At 43.2% G+C, this 19,058-nt stretch overlaps 1 protein-coding gene across 11 annotated transcripts in view; it reads right to left on the reverse strand.

The window, feature by feature from the left end:
* The window catches only part of FSTL4 (follistatin like 4), a 366,635-nt gene that overhangs the window by 196,866 nt on the left and 150,711 nt on the right, over positions 1–19,058 (reverse strand). For 3 of the 11 annotated variants that reach the window (XM_085591248.1, XM_021549488.4, XM_021549484.4), the window contains exons 1-3: positions 17,370–17,491; positions 12,958–13,093; positions 2,595–2,628 (exon numbers count right to left, since the gene is read on the reverse strand). In XM_085591248.1, the coding sequence (XP_085447374.1) occupies positions 2,595–2,628; positions 12,958–13,086 (163 nt within the window). In that variant the 5' untranslated portion in view covers positions 13,087–13,093; positions 17,370–17,491. Of the gene's footprint in view, positions 1–2,594; positions 2,629–12,957; positions 13,094–15,670; positions 16,660–16,714; positions 16,739–17,190; positions 17,305–17,369; positions 17,492–19,058 lie in introns of those variants that run through there. The other 8 variants (XM_077786694.2, XM_021549486.4, XM_021549485.4 and 5 more) reach the window with 8 other exon arrangements.

Below are 19,058 nucleotides of genomic sequence, written 5' to 3' on the forward strand. Positions count from 1 at the left end.
AACCATTCATTGACTGTAATGGGCTTTGGAGCAGGTTCAAAATTTTCCCAGCATATGTAATCCTGACACTTTGGAAACCAAAACCTCACAGTTTAACTACACTCATCCACAACTAAAAAAGAAAAAAGTGTTTTCATGCTCAACAACAATCAAGGCTTTGTTCCCTTTGAAAGAAAAGTGTCTGCTTTAAATCTAAAGGATTCAAACCTTTCATCCCAAAATAAAGAAAAATTCTGAAAAGTCTAAACTAGGATTGCCCCTCCTTTCACCAAAAGCTCTTCCTTTAAATCATCTTGGATCATCCATAAGCTTGGGATAATAAAAGCAGATACAGAGTAAGTCTGCTGAGCTCTCACATTTGTAGGTATTTCTACGAGCTGTTTTTTAGTTTTTCAGTTTTTTAAGAGAAAGCCAAAATTTCTACCAAGGGAACAGAATAGGGATAAACCTCCAACTCCCAATCTCTTCCAACCATCTCATTTCCTCAGATAAAAACCATTATCTGCAAAAATTACCATTTTTAGGAGGAAAAAGGCCTCATCAAAATCACCTCATACCATATCAGAGGATCAAGAAGAAACCCTTTTGTGTGCATAATAAACATTCTGACCCTCTTGTTATTTTTTTTCCTGACACCAAATGATATCTGCTCTGTGCACATTTTAATACTGAACGGGTTTCTGAAGGAGACTTTAGTTGAATTATTTTATAGGCACTATTGAGGAATAATTCCAGAGAGGAAGATACTTAAACATTGCTGAAAATCCCGAGGTAGCTCTGCAAATCCACAGGCTTTTGTTATCAAGAGGTTACCATTTTCTTGACTTCTGAGTTTGCAGTTCTTCACACAGACTTGATAATCCACATATTGCCTCGCTGGGCATAAGCCAAATTTATCTATACATCTTAACTCCCTCAGTTGCCATCGCCTTCACATCCCCTTCATGGGTCTATGAAGCTTCTAACAGAAGTCCATTATATTGAATTCACTTCTGAAAATATATTACGGTTTTACTCCGCAAAATAAAAGTTAAGTCTTACCCATCCTCTGAAAGCAATGAGAAATGAGCCTTACTTAGCCTGGAAATTTGGTGTCTTCAGGCACTGACTTCCAAATTCAGTTATTGCTCTGAAGTTACATTCTCCAAGCACAAGATCTGTAAACTCAATCAAATTTCAAGAATTGCTATCTTTAAGCTCTCATATGTGTTGGGTACTTTCACTGTGAAGTTTTGGAAATAGAACTCATATCTGAAAAAGGACTACAGGTACATCCACAAGACTGGGTTCAGGCTCTGTGCCTGTGATGAACTGCACCACAAACTACAGCCAGAGCGTGGCTGAAATGCATCCACACCCACACCACCAAGAGGCTTTCCTGCATCCCAAAGCAGCCCGACCCTCCCAAGAGCCCTCCTCAGTTTGAGACCAAGGGAAGTACAACAGAACTGCATTTCTTCATTAAGAGTGGCAGAAGTTTGATAAAACATACACATGCAGTGGGCAGCTAAATAGATTTCACCTTTAGTAACAGCTGTATTTTTGATTAATTCAGGCCTCTCTGCTGCCTCAGCCTCACAGAAGAATAAAAAACCACAAAAACACAAACACACACACAAAAAAAGGAAATTACTTGCCCAAATGACAAGTTACCCTTGGACCTGACCTTCTTTGCTTATGCATAAAACTTTGGTAGTTACAACCTCTTCCCAACATACAGGATGCCTGAAACAATTCAAGAAGCTGCTGGAAGGGAACAGGGAATGCATTAATCCATTGAACAGCAGAGTGCCACCTGCTTCACATTCTACCAAGACAGATGAGGAAAGCAACTACCTGATCCAGAAAACATCTGCTGAACAAAATCAAAATTAATGATAACCAGAATGAGCTCTTTGATGGCCAATTCTCCCCCAGCTGCCAGGAGCCATCAAAGAGCCACTCCTGGCAGAAGCAAGTTAGTTTCTGAGGCAGCAGAGTCCCCAGGAGCAGAGCCCAGGGCACCAATGCCCCTTTGGGTGGAGCTGTGGTGTGCCAAGGCATGGAAAGCCTTGTCTGCACTTCCTTTTCCCTGAAATTATCCAGCTTTTGAGTTTATCACAGAATGCTTTGGGTTGGTAAAGATCTTTAAATTCATCCAGTTCCAATGCCCTGCCATGCCTTCCACTATCTCAGGGTCCTCCAAGCCCCCTCCAACCTGGCCTTGGACACTTCCAGGATGGAGCAGCCACAGCTGCTCTGGGCAGCCTGTGCCAGGGTCCCACCACCCTCACAGGGAGGAATTTCTCCCTAATATCTGATCTAAATTATCTTCCTTCAGCTTAAAGCCATTTAAATGTCCTGCCAGCACCCAAACTTTGACATGCACACCCAACATCATCATGCAATTCTGTGCTAAAAGAGCAGCTTTTAATTGGAAAAAAAATTCTCCAATTTGCAACACTAAGAACTGTCAGACAAGCACCAGGCACAGACTGTTGGAAAAGGCACAGCACCACAACCTTTCAAGTGTGTGAACTCATGCTTGTTTTAAAAAGTTACTACAAGAATACTCAACACCAACACACACACTGAAAGAAAACCAGTTTTCCTACCTTTTCTTCTTGTAACTTCAAACCTTCTGGAGTCCTATAAGGAAAAAGAGAATTTTTTGTGGTGTTTTTTATTAAATGCAAGAATTTTTCAAAGGCAGGATGAACAACCCCCCCTAAAAACTTCAGTCACTGACCCAGGGAAGCATCTATGAAGCTCAATACAATAACTGAGGAGCAAATACAAGCACACATTTCAGTTTGTCCACAGATATTTAATGGATAAATATAACACCTAAAATGACTTGCCACCGTGTGATAAATTACATTGTAAAGCACAACATTTGTCTTGAAAATGGATTTTTTTCCCTCTACTATGTTAAAAGGGAGCAGTTAGGAGGGTTATTATTACTACACCAAAGACTTGGGGTTGAGGAAGGAGGAGCCATTACAGATATTTTTAGCAGAGACTTCTTCAAATATCTTAATAATTTCAAAGCCACTGGACTAATCATGCTGAAAGCTGAGTTCTCATTTCTATCCACGCACACCTACATATTTCTGCATATCACGTTTTTGCAAATCATCACAACCATATCTAATATAGAATCTTGTTTAAAACAACACTGTTTCAAAAGGTATTGCATTCCCAGGCAACACTATCTGCTTATATTAATGGTGAGACTTCAGAGGAATAAATATTTAATTCCACGCAGTAACACTATTTGTGGGTTAATTACAAATATTTTCATTGTTGAGTTACTTCTTGCAGCCAATATTAGAGCTAGTGGGATTGTGAAGACCATCTGGAGTGCCCCTGTTGTGGAGACAGGCAGGGAGAGGTGAGGGTGTTCAGCCTGGAGAAGAGAAGGCTCTGCAGTGCTGTATGACCCCACTGACCCCTACACAAATGCCTTTTTCTGCCTCCTGCCCCCTCCCAGAACATCCCAGGGCAGGACAGAGCCACAGCTGAGGTTTCCTCCAGCCCAGGAGCCACTTCACATGGCCCGTGTCCTGCCCAAACACGGTGACAGTTTGTCCTGTCCTTTGCCATCACTCGTGCAGCAGATGCTGCTTCTCCTTCCTCCACACAGCCAAAGCTGCCTTCCTCAAAACAAAGCTTCCACCACATCAGAGAAGCATCAGAATACCAGAAATGCTCTCCTTGGCACCCTTCAAGTAAGCTGAATGGGATAACAAAAAAAAAAATATATATTTGCTTATAAAAATACTGTCATTATTCCCTGTAGGATACCACCTCAGTGATCTTGAGCAATATATAAAATGGCATTCAAGATTAATACAGACTTCAAAGCATTTATCCTCTTTATGTAGCAGAGCTCTGAGCTGTGCAGGCAGTTATACTCCAGGGACCTCTCTGAGCTTTTCAAAATATTAGTTTGAGAGGTGGGGCATGGGATAAAAAAACTCAGCTACAGCTACTATCATTAGGCCTGTGTACATGCAATATATGCAAAAGGGAAGAATACTTTTAAAGTTCCCCAGAGTCCCTCAGACTAACAAGCTGTTTGAATTTTCTGCAGTTCAAAAGCTTAGAAATACTAAAACTAATTACAACTATTATATTGATCAAAAGGAAATAGACTATCAAGGCTCTATTAAACAAACATCCAAGTTTCATCTCACTTTTATAAAATGCCCTTTTGTTATTTCCATGTCTGCACAGACATCATGAAAGACAAAGGATGGTCTTCAAAGTTTCCCTTCTTTTATTCTGTTCCCTTTATAATTGTAAGCTCTGATGAATATAAACTATCCAAAAAACCAGATGCTGGGTTCAGAAGAAAAGCTTGTTGGAACTGCAGTGGGAGAACACCAGGTCAAGCTGCAAGCCATCACTTCTTGTTCCTGGGACAACAGCAGCACTTGGTGTGTCCCCAAATCATCCCTTCCCTGGAGAAACCTCCAAAAACACTGAGAATGCTCAAAATTTCTGGAGGGTAGACAAAAAAATGGAAAAAATGCCTGGCAGCCACAGCAGGGCTTGAAGTACAGTACAAAAAGATAGCACCTCCAGGTAGACTTCTCTTGAAGATGATACTGATCTCAAGTTAAAAAAAAAAAATCACATAGAGATTTCAAAGATTTTAATAGTGTTACCAGTAGAGAACCAAACTATTTTGATAAAAATGACACCAAAGTTCTTGAATGCATTGCCTGAGGAATACTTTTCTGCAGAAGCCATAAAGCAGATGGTTATAAATGAGACTTATTTCATGAGCACCATTTAATGACTGCAAATTCCTTTAACTAAAAATCTAATTTTATCAGAGCATAAATCATCTGCTTTGAAGGGAAAAAACTGTTTTGGATTTTCCATTCCTTCTAAAAAGCTTCTTCATGTACTGCTTTAAATAGCATTTCATTAGTGCAATACAACAGTTTTATTTGTCAAGGTTCACTTTTAGCACCTATTTCCTACTTTTTAATGTTGTTCAATTGAGAACAGAATCAAAGGTCCTTCTGTTGTGTATCTGAAGTACCTAATCACTATGTGGAAATCAATGTAGTATGTTTGCTTCTGGATTGCCTTTCACCAGACATATAGCTAAAGTAAATCTGCATCTACAGACGACTGAGCACCCCAGAGTATGATAAATATTTCTACCTGGATTAGGAGGGGTGAAAATCAAAATCAAATGGAGTTCAGTACCTGCTGTCACACTGCTTCACTCCCCTGTAGCTGCAGTGTGTTGTACCAACACCTGTGTGAACCTGATGCCATTTAACAACTGGCTTGCACAAAGCCTTTTCTGCTCTTACAGAAGGAATGCCAAGGCATAAGAGCGAGTTTATATCTCCTGATTAACAATCAGTCATGGGTCCATGGATGAGCAGAGCACTCGTGATAAATCAGATTTCATTCATAACGAACACAGAGCATTGGGGACGTCATTGTTCAGAGTTAAAACACAACAACACAGAGGGAATACAAACACAAAACAGTTGCCAGCATGCCACAAACAGGTTTTCCAGTGGTCATTAGCAATGGATGCAAGCAGCAAAACCACTTTGGGGTTGTTTTGTATAGAATCACAGAATGGTTTGGGCTGGGAGGAACAATAAAGATCATCTTGTTCCAAACCCCCTGCCACAGGCAGGAACACCTTCCACTAGGTCTGGGTTCAACCTGGCCTTGAAAACTTTCTGGGATGAATTCAGTATTAAGAAACTTTCACATAGCTGTGCATTTCCCATCCCTGCTTGTTGCTGCCTCTGATCCCAGCAGGTAATGATGCTGAGCACAGATCACCAAAGCAGATAGCAAAGGGATGGCAACTGCCCTGAAGCACAATAATCCATCGGATAACCTTGCAATGATTTCGGTCTCTCGCCCTTTAATACTGATTTAGATTTTGTAAAAAGGCATCCCTTTTTATAACCAAAATTCAATATAGGGGACTTGGCAAAAAAACCCCAAAACTTAAAAAAAGCCAAAACCCACAACCAGCAGCAAAAACCAATAAAACAGTGCAGCAGAAGAAGAGATGCAGAAGAACAGGTAACACTCCAGATCCACAAGTTCCCTGCATTGCTGGCCTTACCAGACCCTTTGTGGGAGACAAGGCAGCACAAGCAGATAAATCAAAGCCAGTCACTGCAGCTGGGCTCATGCTGGGTCTCACAATAAATCAGATGTTACCTCTGCACATTCCAGGTCTCCAGGGACCTGCTCTCAGGATCAGCCTAACTGCTGTACAATTTCTAAATATACAGTCCTAACTCATTTAGCAAATTAATAAAGAAGTGGCTGATCCTATTAATAGATTACCATGCCATGGATTTTTTTACTCCCTTCAGAGCCTTCTCCTTATCTCCAGTGAGGGGTCATGCAAAGAAGATAGATTCAGATACTTAGGGAAAAATTCCTCCCTGTGAGGGTGGGGAGGCCCTGGCACAGGCTGCCCAGAGAAGCTGTGGCTGCCCCATCCCTGGAAGTGTCCAAGACCAGGCTAAAAGGGGCTTGGAGCAACCTGGATAGTGGAAGGTGTCCCTGCCTATAACAGGGGGGTAGAATTAGATGAGTTTTGACCCAAACCATTCTGTGAAATGACACTCAGTGCAGGGCTGGTGGGATGCTCTGCCTGGGGACTGGAGTATCTGCACAGTATATGACTAATACACAGCTTAGTTTGACAATCAGGATTTTCTCCCTTTTTTTATGTGATCAGACATGAAGAAAAAATAGATCACATGCTCCTGTTTGGAGAAAGCTTGCTATCAGTACGGACACTGGCAGTTTGGATTTGTACTGTCTGGTATGAACACAGAGGAACTCTGATGTCTCACATCACACAGCATCATCTGCTCATCCATACGGTAACTAATTGAGATAATTACTGCATCTCTGATTTTACTCACTATTAGTTCTGGACTTCAGATGAGAAACCAAGGTATAGCTCCATAAATTTCCACCTTGTGATGGGGAAGCGCATGGGATAGCTGTTTTTAGAAATCCTGTATTTGTGGGTATACTCCTTCTGATCTAAAAACTGAGAGTTCCCCTTCTTGGTGGTCAAAAGTACTTCAAGTAAAACTGTCTTCCATTAAAAACTAATGCTACAACCTTTGTTTCAAAGGGAGAGTATGCTACAATTGGGGAAAAAAATTACTCAACATTCAGTCTTTTAAGGCTGAGTGGCTTCTGAATAGAGTATCAGAAAATTTAACCCTCTGTCATATCATAACCAAGTTAAGACTGCCTTGATTCCTTTTATTTTTGCAACATGATTTACTCTGGTCTTATTTTCTTCTTCAGCATCATACCAGCATTTTCCCATCTCAGTATGATTTTTCACAGCTGCTCAACTGTGATATGAGAAAAACTTCCTGAAATTTGATTCCTGCAGTCAGTGAGTGCCACAGCTCAGAACAGAGCCAGGCAGCATGAGCCCACCTCCCTCTGCTCCCAGAGACAGCATCCAAATACCCAAAATTCAAGGTCATTAACATCCAATGCACCACAAACTGCTCCATGCAGCAGCAGGGGCTTGTTCTCTTGACTGGAAAGCTCCCAGGAAACTGGGCAGTGCAGGACCACCCCGAGCTATCACACACTGCATCCTACCAGAAGCTTAAAAAAACATAAAGGAAGCAGGATTTCTGTTCTGCAGGAGACTGCAAACAAGTGGGTTTCATCTTCAGATCATGCTTTAGATGCATCTTGACAATCCCTGACACTCACTATTGAGCTATAACCACTCATGTAAGCCAAAATTCTTCCAATTTTCTGCTGTTATTCATGTGTACAGCACCTGCCTTGTTCCAAATTTCACATCTTCTAGTAGTCAAGTACAAAAGCATCCCGTAAGATACAGCATTTATTAAGATACAGAACTTATTAAGCCCTCTGAGTACACAGAAGAAAGCAGAGAGGGAGGTTGGGGATGTAGAGGAAGGACCTCAACATGCCTATTATAAATATTATCAAAACATTTCACAGCACCTTGAGCTGCAGATGCTCAGGTAACCAGCACTCAGAGCAAAAGCTTCTCATCTCCACAGGGATAAGATACCTGTTAAGATTTAGGATGCTCTACAAAAAAGCAATTACTGCTTGTTAGAGATACCACATAAATGTAGGTAACAAGGAGTGAATTATCACTATACACCAAAGTGATAGAAAAATAAACTTAAGTCTTGTCTCCCTGTACTTTCATTAAGGCTTGAAGCAACAGCAGGCTGTAGCACAGTATAGATTTAAATTCAAATCTGATTCTTTTCTTCCTTTCTCCAAACTGAAAAGCAGGAAGAACACTCAAATAGTAGATAATACATTAATATTATTAACAGTTAAAATAAATACCAGGATATTAGATCTTCAGCTGAAAATTTATACACTGTGTCTGGTTTATTCCAAGCTGATCCTCTGAAATTGTGTCTATATTTGAATTAGAAGCAAAAAGCTTTTATCAAAAAAGAACCTTTGCAATTTTTTACCTTGCTTCAGAAAAAAAATCCCTTCCTAGTCTGTCAGATTAGCAAACATGACTTTTCTGGGGGAAGGAGCCCAAAATCATCCCTATGAATCCCTTGTTGCCCAGAATAACCTACTGTCATCTTCAGATGCAGCAGTAGGTGATGCAACATTTAAGAATCTGAATATAACTAGAAATATCAACAATAATTGATTCTCTTAGACAAGCACAGTTGAGGCTTGTGAGTGGACTCCATAGAAAGGCTTTATTCTAGGCATGAGGGCATTGAAGGGCTGGTCTGATCCAGCTGTTTGCTGTACATTTATACTTGGAGATTTTTGAGTAGTTCAGGTGCCATAGAATCAAAGAATAGTTTGAATTCAAAAGGAACTTAAAGATCATTCAATTCCAACCCCCTGCCAGGGGCAGGAACACTTTCCACTAGACCAGGCTGCACAGAGCCCCATCCCACCTGGCCTTGGGCACTTCCAGGGATGGGAATCTATGTTCTTCTTCAAGTAATAATTAATGAACAAAAACAATGGATAGCCAATACCTGCCAAATGCCAGCAAGAAGAAGGTTATAGTGCCTTGAAAAATGAGCACATGGAGCATCACCTGGGAGCTCCCCCAGGGACACAGCTCTTCTCCCCACGGGAGCGTGGGGGACTGTGCATGGGTTCCTGAGACTCCTGAAGTAGGAGGATGGGTGGCAAAAATAGCACAGCATGAAAGGCAAATTAAAGCAATTAAGTATTTCTAGAAACCACAGATATGGTTCTGTAGCCCTAAACAGACCACAGAACACCTGCCAGCCTTCACTGTTACTGCTCAGGAGCTTGGTGACATCCAAATACTTAAAAATGCAGCACAAAACTACTCTTCATGTACCACAACACAGGATTATTCTCCACTTTCACACTATCAAGCTAGGACAATATTATTCAAGCTACCCACCAGCAGTGCCCTAGAAAACATAACACAAAATTTGAATTTCCAAAAAGCAGCTCTGTGATAACTTGTGTTAGAGGAGCTCTGCTCCTGGAAGGGCTGGTGAAGACCTGCAGCACTGCTCTGCTCATTTTAGGTTCACCAAAGGAGATGCAAGGTCTGCCCCAAGAACCATGGCAAAACCAGCTTGGCTTCAGCATGCACAGGAAATCAGCCTCTCACAGAGAAAGCAGGGAATGGGAGAAGCTGGCTTTCAAATTTCAGTATTTAATAAGATGCTTTGCAAAATACCCCAGGAAGCAGAAAAAAACCAGCCTGAGCTAATAGTGTGGATTACCTAGTAGAGACTGAGCAGAACAGCATTGCTGGCTTTCCATCAGAACCTCCTGGCCAAGTTCTCCTCCAAACCCAAACTCCAGGGTTATTTCAGATCCAATTGTTTGTCTCTTTTCTGCTCATACTGGAAACTCTCTTCACTACCACTTACACTGACACAGAAATCTCCATTTTTTGAGACTTTCTAGAAGGAAGAGGTGACCCCAGATCACATCACCTGGTGTATCATGGACCACCCAAAGCCCTTCTGAGCCAGCACAGAGCTGCCTGTGAATTGTAGTCACCTCTAGAACATCCAACTTGAACAGCAATCAGACTTGCTGAAGGCAGAGGCAAAAACTTGTCCAAAAACAACACCCCAGAGCAGTGAGCACTACATGGCTGATATTTTGGCATATATTCCACTCAATAGGATTTAGTCCCACCATAGTTCAACCCTGAGAAGCTTCACTCAAGTCCATATGCAATGCTCAGAAGCTTCAAGAACTTTCCAGCAACCCCTGGAACCAGGCTATGAGACATTTCACACAGCACAGCAATAGTCTCCAAAATTAATACAAACCAGGAATGTTGCAGCTTTCCAGTGAAACACTAATGATGTCCCTTTTTTTAATTAGGTTTTCTATTTTAGCTCTTTCTGTAAAACTGGAATTTCATACTGCATATACATATTTATTATCTAATCAGGACTAAAAATATTCCAGTAAAAGAAACCTCTTCTCAGGAACACCCCAAAAACTTGAGGGGTGAAAGGCTGCACATCAAGAAAAACACACACCACTGTTAGAGGACTGGTTTCTGATCAGAAAGCCTTGTAGTCTTATTTTCGTTAATAAATTCAAAGCACAGCTGCAATAATTCTACCACATACCATGAAGAAATTGATTTAGCAATCTGAACATAAATTAAGCAATGTTTTTGATTCAGTAAACTTGTTCCTATGTAGATCAGAACAAGTATTAGTGAAGGTCAGTGACCCATACCCACGTATTTGCTTTGATGAGGTTCACAGGAATTTTCCATCAGAGCAGACTTCAAAATTATTTGACCTGTAAATTAACATTTTACTCATTTTTAAAGCAGTATTAGTGACTTGCAAGGAGTATTTCTAGTTGTGATTCAATGTATTTTAAATGCATGTTAATGGATCTATGAATTAATCAAACCATAAAATTTGGAACCTGACAAACTTCTCATGGGTAAGGAGCTCAAAATTGAACAAAGCCCTATAATGCTAGAAAAGGATTTCAGGTGACTTTTATTATTAGATGTATTAACTATTTTCTGCAAGAGACAGTAACTTCTATTTATCTCAAAAGGTGATTATCTCAGTTTCACCTGAAAGTTATGCTCAGAGTTTTCAGATTAATTTTGTTGTTTGGTGCGACATTGTATAAACACTATTTCTTGTGGAAATGAGTTTTCTGTACAGATACTTTTCTCAAAAATCTGATTTATAACTTACATTTCTTGAATCTATTTTAACAGCATTCTTTGTGCATTCATAATTTTAATAGTCACACTTGTTAAATTCTGTGCAAACCTGAGCAAATACATTTTTAGCTGAGATACTTCCACCTCAAGCAAGATCAAGTAATTGGTACAATAACATTATGGTCTTTAGAGAAAGATCAAATGAATTAGTGTCTTTCAAGTAATATAATAATTTTATGATTTATGTTAAAGTAAATTGAGTAACGAATTTAATTCCTCAGAGCAACTTTCTTAAAAAAATCAAAACTAATGTGAATTAGTAAAGAATGAGACTTTTTAAATTGCACAAGTATGCAAAATATTTAATAATTTTTAATAAAAAAGCAACACTGATGAGAGATTCTGCAAGAACAGGTTTAACAAAGTGCCAGTGTACTACCTGAGCCTACACAGCAGCAAAATAACAGTGGAGATGTGGAAGGGAGCTGTTCTTCACTTTTACAGAACAGGTTGGATACATCAAGGACAAAATACACCTGAAACACCCCTCACAGCTGTAGAGCCTCCAACACCATTGAAATTACTTTTGAGCCCTGCTAAGCAGCACTTTTTTAATTGGCTTAAACGATAATGCAGATAACTGGGTATTTTAGACAGAATGTGACTGGGAGAAATGGGATCCTCCAACTACAACCAAATCCCGAGGCTTAAACAGATCCATTTGCAACATGAATCCATCAAGGGCTTATCATTAGCCAGGCACTGACTGATGTGTCTGCCAGCACGTAAGTGTTCAAGGCAATGGCAGCTAAAAAATAGCCAAGTGTCCTTTTCCTGTCCTTCTGCACCATCTCCCACTTTCAGACATTTGAGCAACCATTTAGGGAGCATACAGGAACTAATTAAATAGCTAAAATTGTTCCAGCATTCATTCATCATTTACAGCTCAAAGTCACAGTGCTAGATTTTTGTGGCTTTATTCACACATCTCAGCCTCACACTTGTGAAAATCTGAGTGTACATCTGTGCGACAAGCAGTGCTGAGCTCTGGCTCAGAAATCCAGCATCCCACTGGGATAGGGACTGCTCCATCCACACCCCTGTGACAGCAGCCAGCACTGTCACCTTCAGCACTGGAAACAGGCTCAGCTGCTCCTGCACTCCCTGAGCCCAGGACTGAGCACTGAGCAGGCACTGCTGCCCTGCCCCAGTGTCAGTGCCCCAGCAAGACGGGCACTGGGGAGGAAGGAGATCACTGCTCACTACAGTCACTGTTCCCTGCTCCCTTTTTTATTCCTCTGTGCTTCAGAAAGGTGTCACATCAGTAGATCTGGAGGGAAACACTGTGGGCAGTAATTTTGCTGATTCTCTCAGAACCACCTATGGCTCAATTTTCCTTCAAAAGAGCTTTTTTTAAGTTTCACCTAAATGTCCACTGACCCAAGTGAAGAGACAGGACAGTTTGCTTGCTAAATTTAGCTTCATTGTTCTCAGCAGCTCCAGGACATGACACACTGTAAAGTCTTTGGGGCAAAGACAGCATCTCCACAACAGCCAGATGCATAATTTGACTTCCAAATGATGTACCAAATGAGTGTAAGAGTTTCTGTTTCACTGCTTTTCACTGACCTCCTCAGGAGGTGTTTAATACAAATATACATGGATAAGCCTACAATTGTTTTCTGTGTGCAATATGGGGAGCCTGACCACAGCCCCAGAACAGAAACCCAGGAGCTGTGGCTGCAGCAGCAGCAGGTGTACAGTACCTCTTGATGCAACCTCCCCACATCCGAATACAGGCTTCTGCTCTGGTCCACATCCATCCATCCCCTGGTGACCAGTGGGAGAACCCCCAGCAGTACAAGAGAGCACCAAAAGCTCCTTGATGTCATCATTTCAAGTCTGTTAAAAAAAAAAAAAAAGAGAACAGTTATAGAACATTCATCTTGCAACAAAACCCAGCTCAGGTTTGGTAACACAGAGGCTTCAGCTGACAGTGTCTGTCCACACTCGGTCCCTACAGAGCTCTACAGTCTCCAGTGTTTTAGCAATGAATTCCCATATTGCAGTAGTTTTACCCCAAAACTATCTTCCTCTGGACATGCTGTTCCCAGCCTGCTGCCACACAGCACCTGCAGAACCAGAGTCCTGTGGTTTCTGTAACTCCCGTGGCCAGACACAAACCATATCTGAACATGGTCTTGTGGTACTGCAGAAGCCAAAGGGTGAATTTTATTCTTCTCCAGAGCCCTCAGTAGCACAGGGTCACTCACAGCCAGGGACTCACACCTGCACCCTCAGCAGATTTTCAGGAAAATGCCAGACACACACCTTTGCTTCTCTGTCTGCTGGAGGCTCCCAGCAATGTAACAGAAAATAATATTATCATTCCTCTCTGACTTAGAGGGGGACTTTGCCTTGAGCAGATACAGCCACTGGCACCCCCTTGGCTATGATCAGGTGTGTAGGGTGAGCCAGTGCTGACAGCAGACACAGGGACAGTCATTCATCCTCCCGATGAGGATACCTGCCCAAATGGTCACCGAACACCCAAATCTGAAAGACACAAAACAAATCCTGTGCTGAAGAGGGCTGACGTGCTTCTCCAACCATGACAGAGGTGAGTCCCACCTGGGTCCGATTTCTGCACTCCTATTCCTCTGTCCCAGGCAGAGACATTTCCAAACCCTCCCACACTCACTCCACTCAAGAGCAGCACCATTTCCCTGGCAAAAGCCTACCATAGCCCCACATCATGTGTGGGGAACTGGAGGAATTCCCACTAAATCTCCATGCACTTTGAGCACTGGTTCTTGTCTCGTGTAGTTTTTTAATGAATTTGGAAAGAACACCGGTGCAGTTACTCAAAGTGGTGTCAGATGGAACTCCTGTGTTTAACACACCACAACCCTGCACTGGTGCCCTGGAAGCTCAGCCAGGAGCTGTTCTTCCTCTATAACAATAACACAACACAAGACTGTGTCATTACTTTCTACAATTAAAATACCAAAGGAATATTCAGGCCTGGAGCCGTTTCTGAGATGGCTGAGGAAGGCCAAGATGGACCTGTTAATGAAGCACAGTGACCCTTAATGAAGTGATGGCATTTCTGCAGGATGAGGGACAGGCTGCTGCCTGGTTTGAGCCATACACATCAGGAAGCAGGTTACCTGCCAATGGCAAAATTCAGCCAAGCTGAATTAACTCACCATGACATACCTTGTCTTGACAAGACTCATTTTGCAGTTTTTTCATCCCAGGCATTTGCCACAGGGTATATCCAAGCCTTGGTGCATCATTCCTAATTTCGGAGCCACAACCATGTACACCAGCAGTGACAGTCTCAGGTATTTTGTTTGCTCAAAGACACCCCATTACTAGACTGAGCACAGCATACAGCACCCACAGAGCTCAGGCAATGCCTTTTCTTGGCACTAATGTAAACACACTGAATGGAGAGCACTCAGGATGAAATCAAAATTTATTAGTCTTTCTAAATTCCAATTATGAGCATCAGATGTAATGTTACTGGGGCTACAAATAAATATTTGATAAACCAAAGTCACTACATCAATAAGAGACAAGCACATTGTTACTTTATGAATTGCTCTTGCACAGCAACATTGTTTCTCGCAGGGTTTTGGGTTTTTTTTTTTCCTGTCATAGAAGTATTTTGTACACACAGTTGATGCCATCACAACAAATAACATAGCAGTTCTAGAGACCTCTGAATCATATCCTGCTTGAAATAACAATCCTGGAGCAAAACAGGGAAATCACTAGTTTAATGTCTATTTAGTAAACAACTGACAGAGAGCATGAAGGATCTGTAGAACCAAAGAAACTGAATGGGCAGACTCTACCTGATAGAAACCCCAGTTGCTTTATAAACAGCATTTCTAGAACACCTTCAGTCAGTTTAGAAATTGCTTATTTTTATTGCATGCTGACAGCACACTAATTGCTCTCAGTCACAGTAAGAGGAGGACACATTAATACACATTATATATCTTAATAGCCTCAATCAAGCAACAAATATGTACCATAAATATCAACCAAGAGCTTACTCTGGAGTCACACAGCATTTTCATGTCACTTGGCATCCTAAACCAGAGCTCAGCACTGCCTTACCCTGAACTAAAGGGAAGGCTCCTTGCAGAACCTGGTCTGCAGCTACACCATACAATACAGCTATCAGATTGCAGATTCAGAGTTCCCTGAAGTCAACAGAAAAACTCAAATTGACTGAATAGATCCAGACCACCACTGTAAGCTCAGGCAAGTTTTACTATCCATTTCCTATCCTCGCTCAAGGGAGGGACAGATTTGCTGGATTTGAGCTTGTATGGAGATCATTGTCCAGAGAAATCAAAGCTTGCCTATGGAAATATCTGCATAAAAAAAAGCAGTTGTACTTAAAGAACGATAAAGAATATACTTGTGATAAAGAATATACTATGCAAAGCCATAAAGTTTTACCTGAAGGTTGTGGTTTCCTCCTCTGAGCTAGAGCACCCTTCCAGCTTTCCTCGCAGCTGGCACTGCTCTAGCAAGAATCACGCCACAAGTACAGCAGCACCAGGCTATGCACTGTCATCTGAAGCAGCTCAAACACAAAGGCAACAGCAAAACACCCAGCCCAAGGCCAGATGGGTCTGGGCAGGCACCAACACACAGGGAGAGCCTCGAATTTAAAGCAAATGGCTGCAAAGTCTCCAGTGGAAGAGCAGCAAGCAGATGCCAGCCAAAGACAAGCACAGGTCTTTAGGTACAGGCTTGGGTGCTACTCAAGCAAAAAGGGTCACCTTGAAAAACAACAGGGACTAAGCATCTTGGCCTTTTGACTCGAGAACAGCACAAACTGTTTGAAGCATTTCTGTGACATACATCAAACAAGCCTGCAGTGATGACACAACTTTTTTCCTCTGCAACACAAAAGTGTTACAAATTCAATTACTGTGACCACAATGAGATTAAAATATTTGCCAAAAGCAGTTATTGGTTTTGTTTCAGGGCTATTTAAATTACAGCTTATTTGAAAAATTACTGCAATAGTTTGCAACGGTTTTCAATAATTTCCAATAAGCTTCATATCAAAAAGAGGCTGAACTTAATTACCTGAAATTCTGACTGCTGCTATAGCAAAAAGAAAGCATTTGGACATAACTATTAACTCTATTCAAACTGACGCTATTAAAACCAGATAAGAATCTGGTCGTTAGTTCCTGCTATCAACCTTTCCAATTGCTCCAGCCTTATCTAAGCAGCGTTTCCATTGCTGGAAAAATAATTTTGACGCCCATAATTTCTTGTTAAGTGCTACAGAACTAAGCTACAAAATTAAGCAGAAAAGCCAATAGTTTTGGCAAGACATAATGAAACTGAGTAATTACTCGGTCAGCTGTCCGCAGTTAAATACTTAAAGTTTGAGTACATTAGGAACTCATTGGGATCAGCTGTGATGTTTAAGTACAAACTAGACTTTTTATTTGAGCAAAAGGTATTTGAAAATATTTCATTTACTAAATTCGATTAGATTTCATTTCATTGAAATTCTCCAAGATACTTCAATGCCCCAGAATAAATCTGGGGAGCATCAATCCAACAAGGACGCAGGACTACCAACAAACTCCTGAACCTCGCAGAGATTCCGCCGCAGCTTTCAAGGCTGCCCGCAGGAAAGGTTTCCAAGCAGGTTTTCTCCGAGGCGGCGGACGGAGCAGCCGCGGGGCACGGTTCCGTGCGCCGCGGCGGCAGCGGGGCCGGCCCGGCCGGGCAGCCGCCGCCGCCGGCCCGCGCCGCCACCCCGCGGCCGCGCCGGGAACCGCCGCCCCACGCGCGACCGCGCCGGGACCCGCAGCGCGACCCGCGCCCGCCCGCGGGGCGAGCGCTGCGGCACCGCGGCCCAGGGCCGGCAGCCGCGCCCGCCCCGTCCCACCCCACGGGCGGCACGGGGGAGGAGGTCCCCGCTCGCTGCCCGTCCCGCCCCACGCACACACCTGTTACCCCGCCCGGCCCCGGGCGCGGAGCGGGCGCTCGGCGGGGCGCGGCGGCACCGAGAGAGCGCCCGCGGAGCGGACCGCGCAGGGAAGCGGCGCGGTGCGGGAGCGGGCGGCGATGGGCACGGGATGGGTACGGGATGGGGACGCAGGGCGCAGAAAACCCACGGGGCGCTCACCTGGGGAGGAGCCGGGGCGGAGCGCGGCGGGGCCGGTGCGGGCAGTGCGCGGCGCGGCCCGGGCCGGCCCTATTTCTGCTCTCCGGGCCGGAGCCGCCTGACGTCAGCGCGGGTTTTGCATATTCCGCCCAATCCCGGCACCTGTGCGGGCGGCGGGACCGCCCCGGGCCGGGGGGAGCGGGGACGCCCCTCGGGCGCTGCGGGCACGGCGGGCACGGGGCCGGGCTGGAGCTTGGCTGGAGCTTCCCGGCGCGCTGCCGCGGGCGCGGGGCCGTCGGGGGTCGGGAGCACCGGGGGATGCTCGCGGGGCCGGTGGTACCCGGGCTGCGGCTGCTGAGCCGCTCCTCGTTCCGACCGCCCCCGGCAGCTCCGTGCTCGGGAGAGCTGCTTCGGGGCGATGGTTTCTCGCGCTGCCCGGAGCTGCCGGGACCGCTGGCCCCTCGCCTTGTGGCCGTCAAACATCGTGGGACACCGGATTGTCTGCGGCGGGACGCCGTGACTTGCCGCAGCAGGTGCTGCACGGCTTTGGGCTGTTCTGGAGGTGTTCCTTCTATTGCCACATAACCATGTTTATAAAGAGAGGCGAATGTTAAAATTAATTCACTCTCTTCTCCATCTCGTTTCCAAATTAAAAACCCAATATAATAATTTCTTATCTAGTTTTTAACAGGGATGTTTGCACGAGCAGGAGGCATAGCAGGACTACAGAACCAGAATATGTGGGGTATCAAGGTGATGGAGCACTCAGAATTAGCAACAGGAGAGGAGCAGTCTAAAAGACCTGATAAAACATGTCAAATTCTGTGTTTCTTCCTGTAAAGAATCTTACAGCTTGCAGAATTAGTTTGGATGTGCTATTGGCTTCAGCATGAAAAGGACAGGACGCCCCTGATGGCTAAAGAGACATGGGCTACTCTAGGAAACTGGGTCTAAGACCAGGAGAAAATGTGCTTAGTAAAAAATCATTCCACAAAATTCAGCACGAAGTTGCAGAAGTGACTCTTTCATTACTAATTTAGGGGATTTTATTTTTTATTTTCTGTTATTTTCTCTGCAGGAAATAAGTGACCAGACTGGTTGGTTTTCCAGAACCTTTCATTCTGTCCTGTTAAATCCAATACCACTAAAATATTTTCAGTGTTTGCAAATAAATGGAGCTTTTTCTCCCAAACCGTGCACAAAGGCTCATAGGGATTTGTTATTTTGTGGTTTCCTTCTTTAGGACGATATGAAATTGCAGATTTAAGGTTTGGATTTTAAAAAGAAATCAGAAATGCAATTTAAAAAATGGAGTATCCACTGTGGGTTGTGCACAGGCAACATAAGAGAAGTCTTTGCAGAATGTCCTGGAAGAAATGAGTGTGTATTTCATAGGTGCCCTATAGGTTTAAGAGACCTGAGGTTTTAAAAAATAACACTGAAATCTAATCGGCAACAAATATGATATCTCCAGTGAGATTTTTTTTTTCTTTCCTGAGCGAAAAAAAATTGGACATAAGATCAGTGGAGACAATTGTTCCCCATTTCCTGAAGGGAAGGAAGAAAAGTCTCTCCACTTAGCAGCATCATTTATTCTATGAAAATATGTCTGTGCTGTCAATTTGAAGTATTTACTAATCTCTCTGTATCTCTTCAAGTTGGACATAAATACAAGATGCATTAGTAGACATCTGAAGTATCTGCACAGCC

Source organism: Lonchura striata, chromosome 13 (assembly GCF_050655825.1).
Source record: "Lonchura striata isolate lonStrDom1 chromosome 13, ASM5065582v1, whole genome shotgun sequence".
Lineage (NCBI taxonomy): Eukaryota > Metazoa > Chordata > Aves > Passeriformes > Estrildidae > Lonchura > Lonchura striata.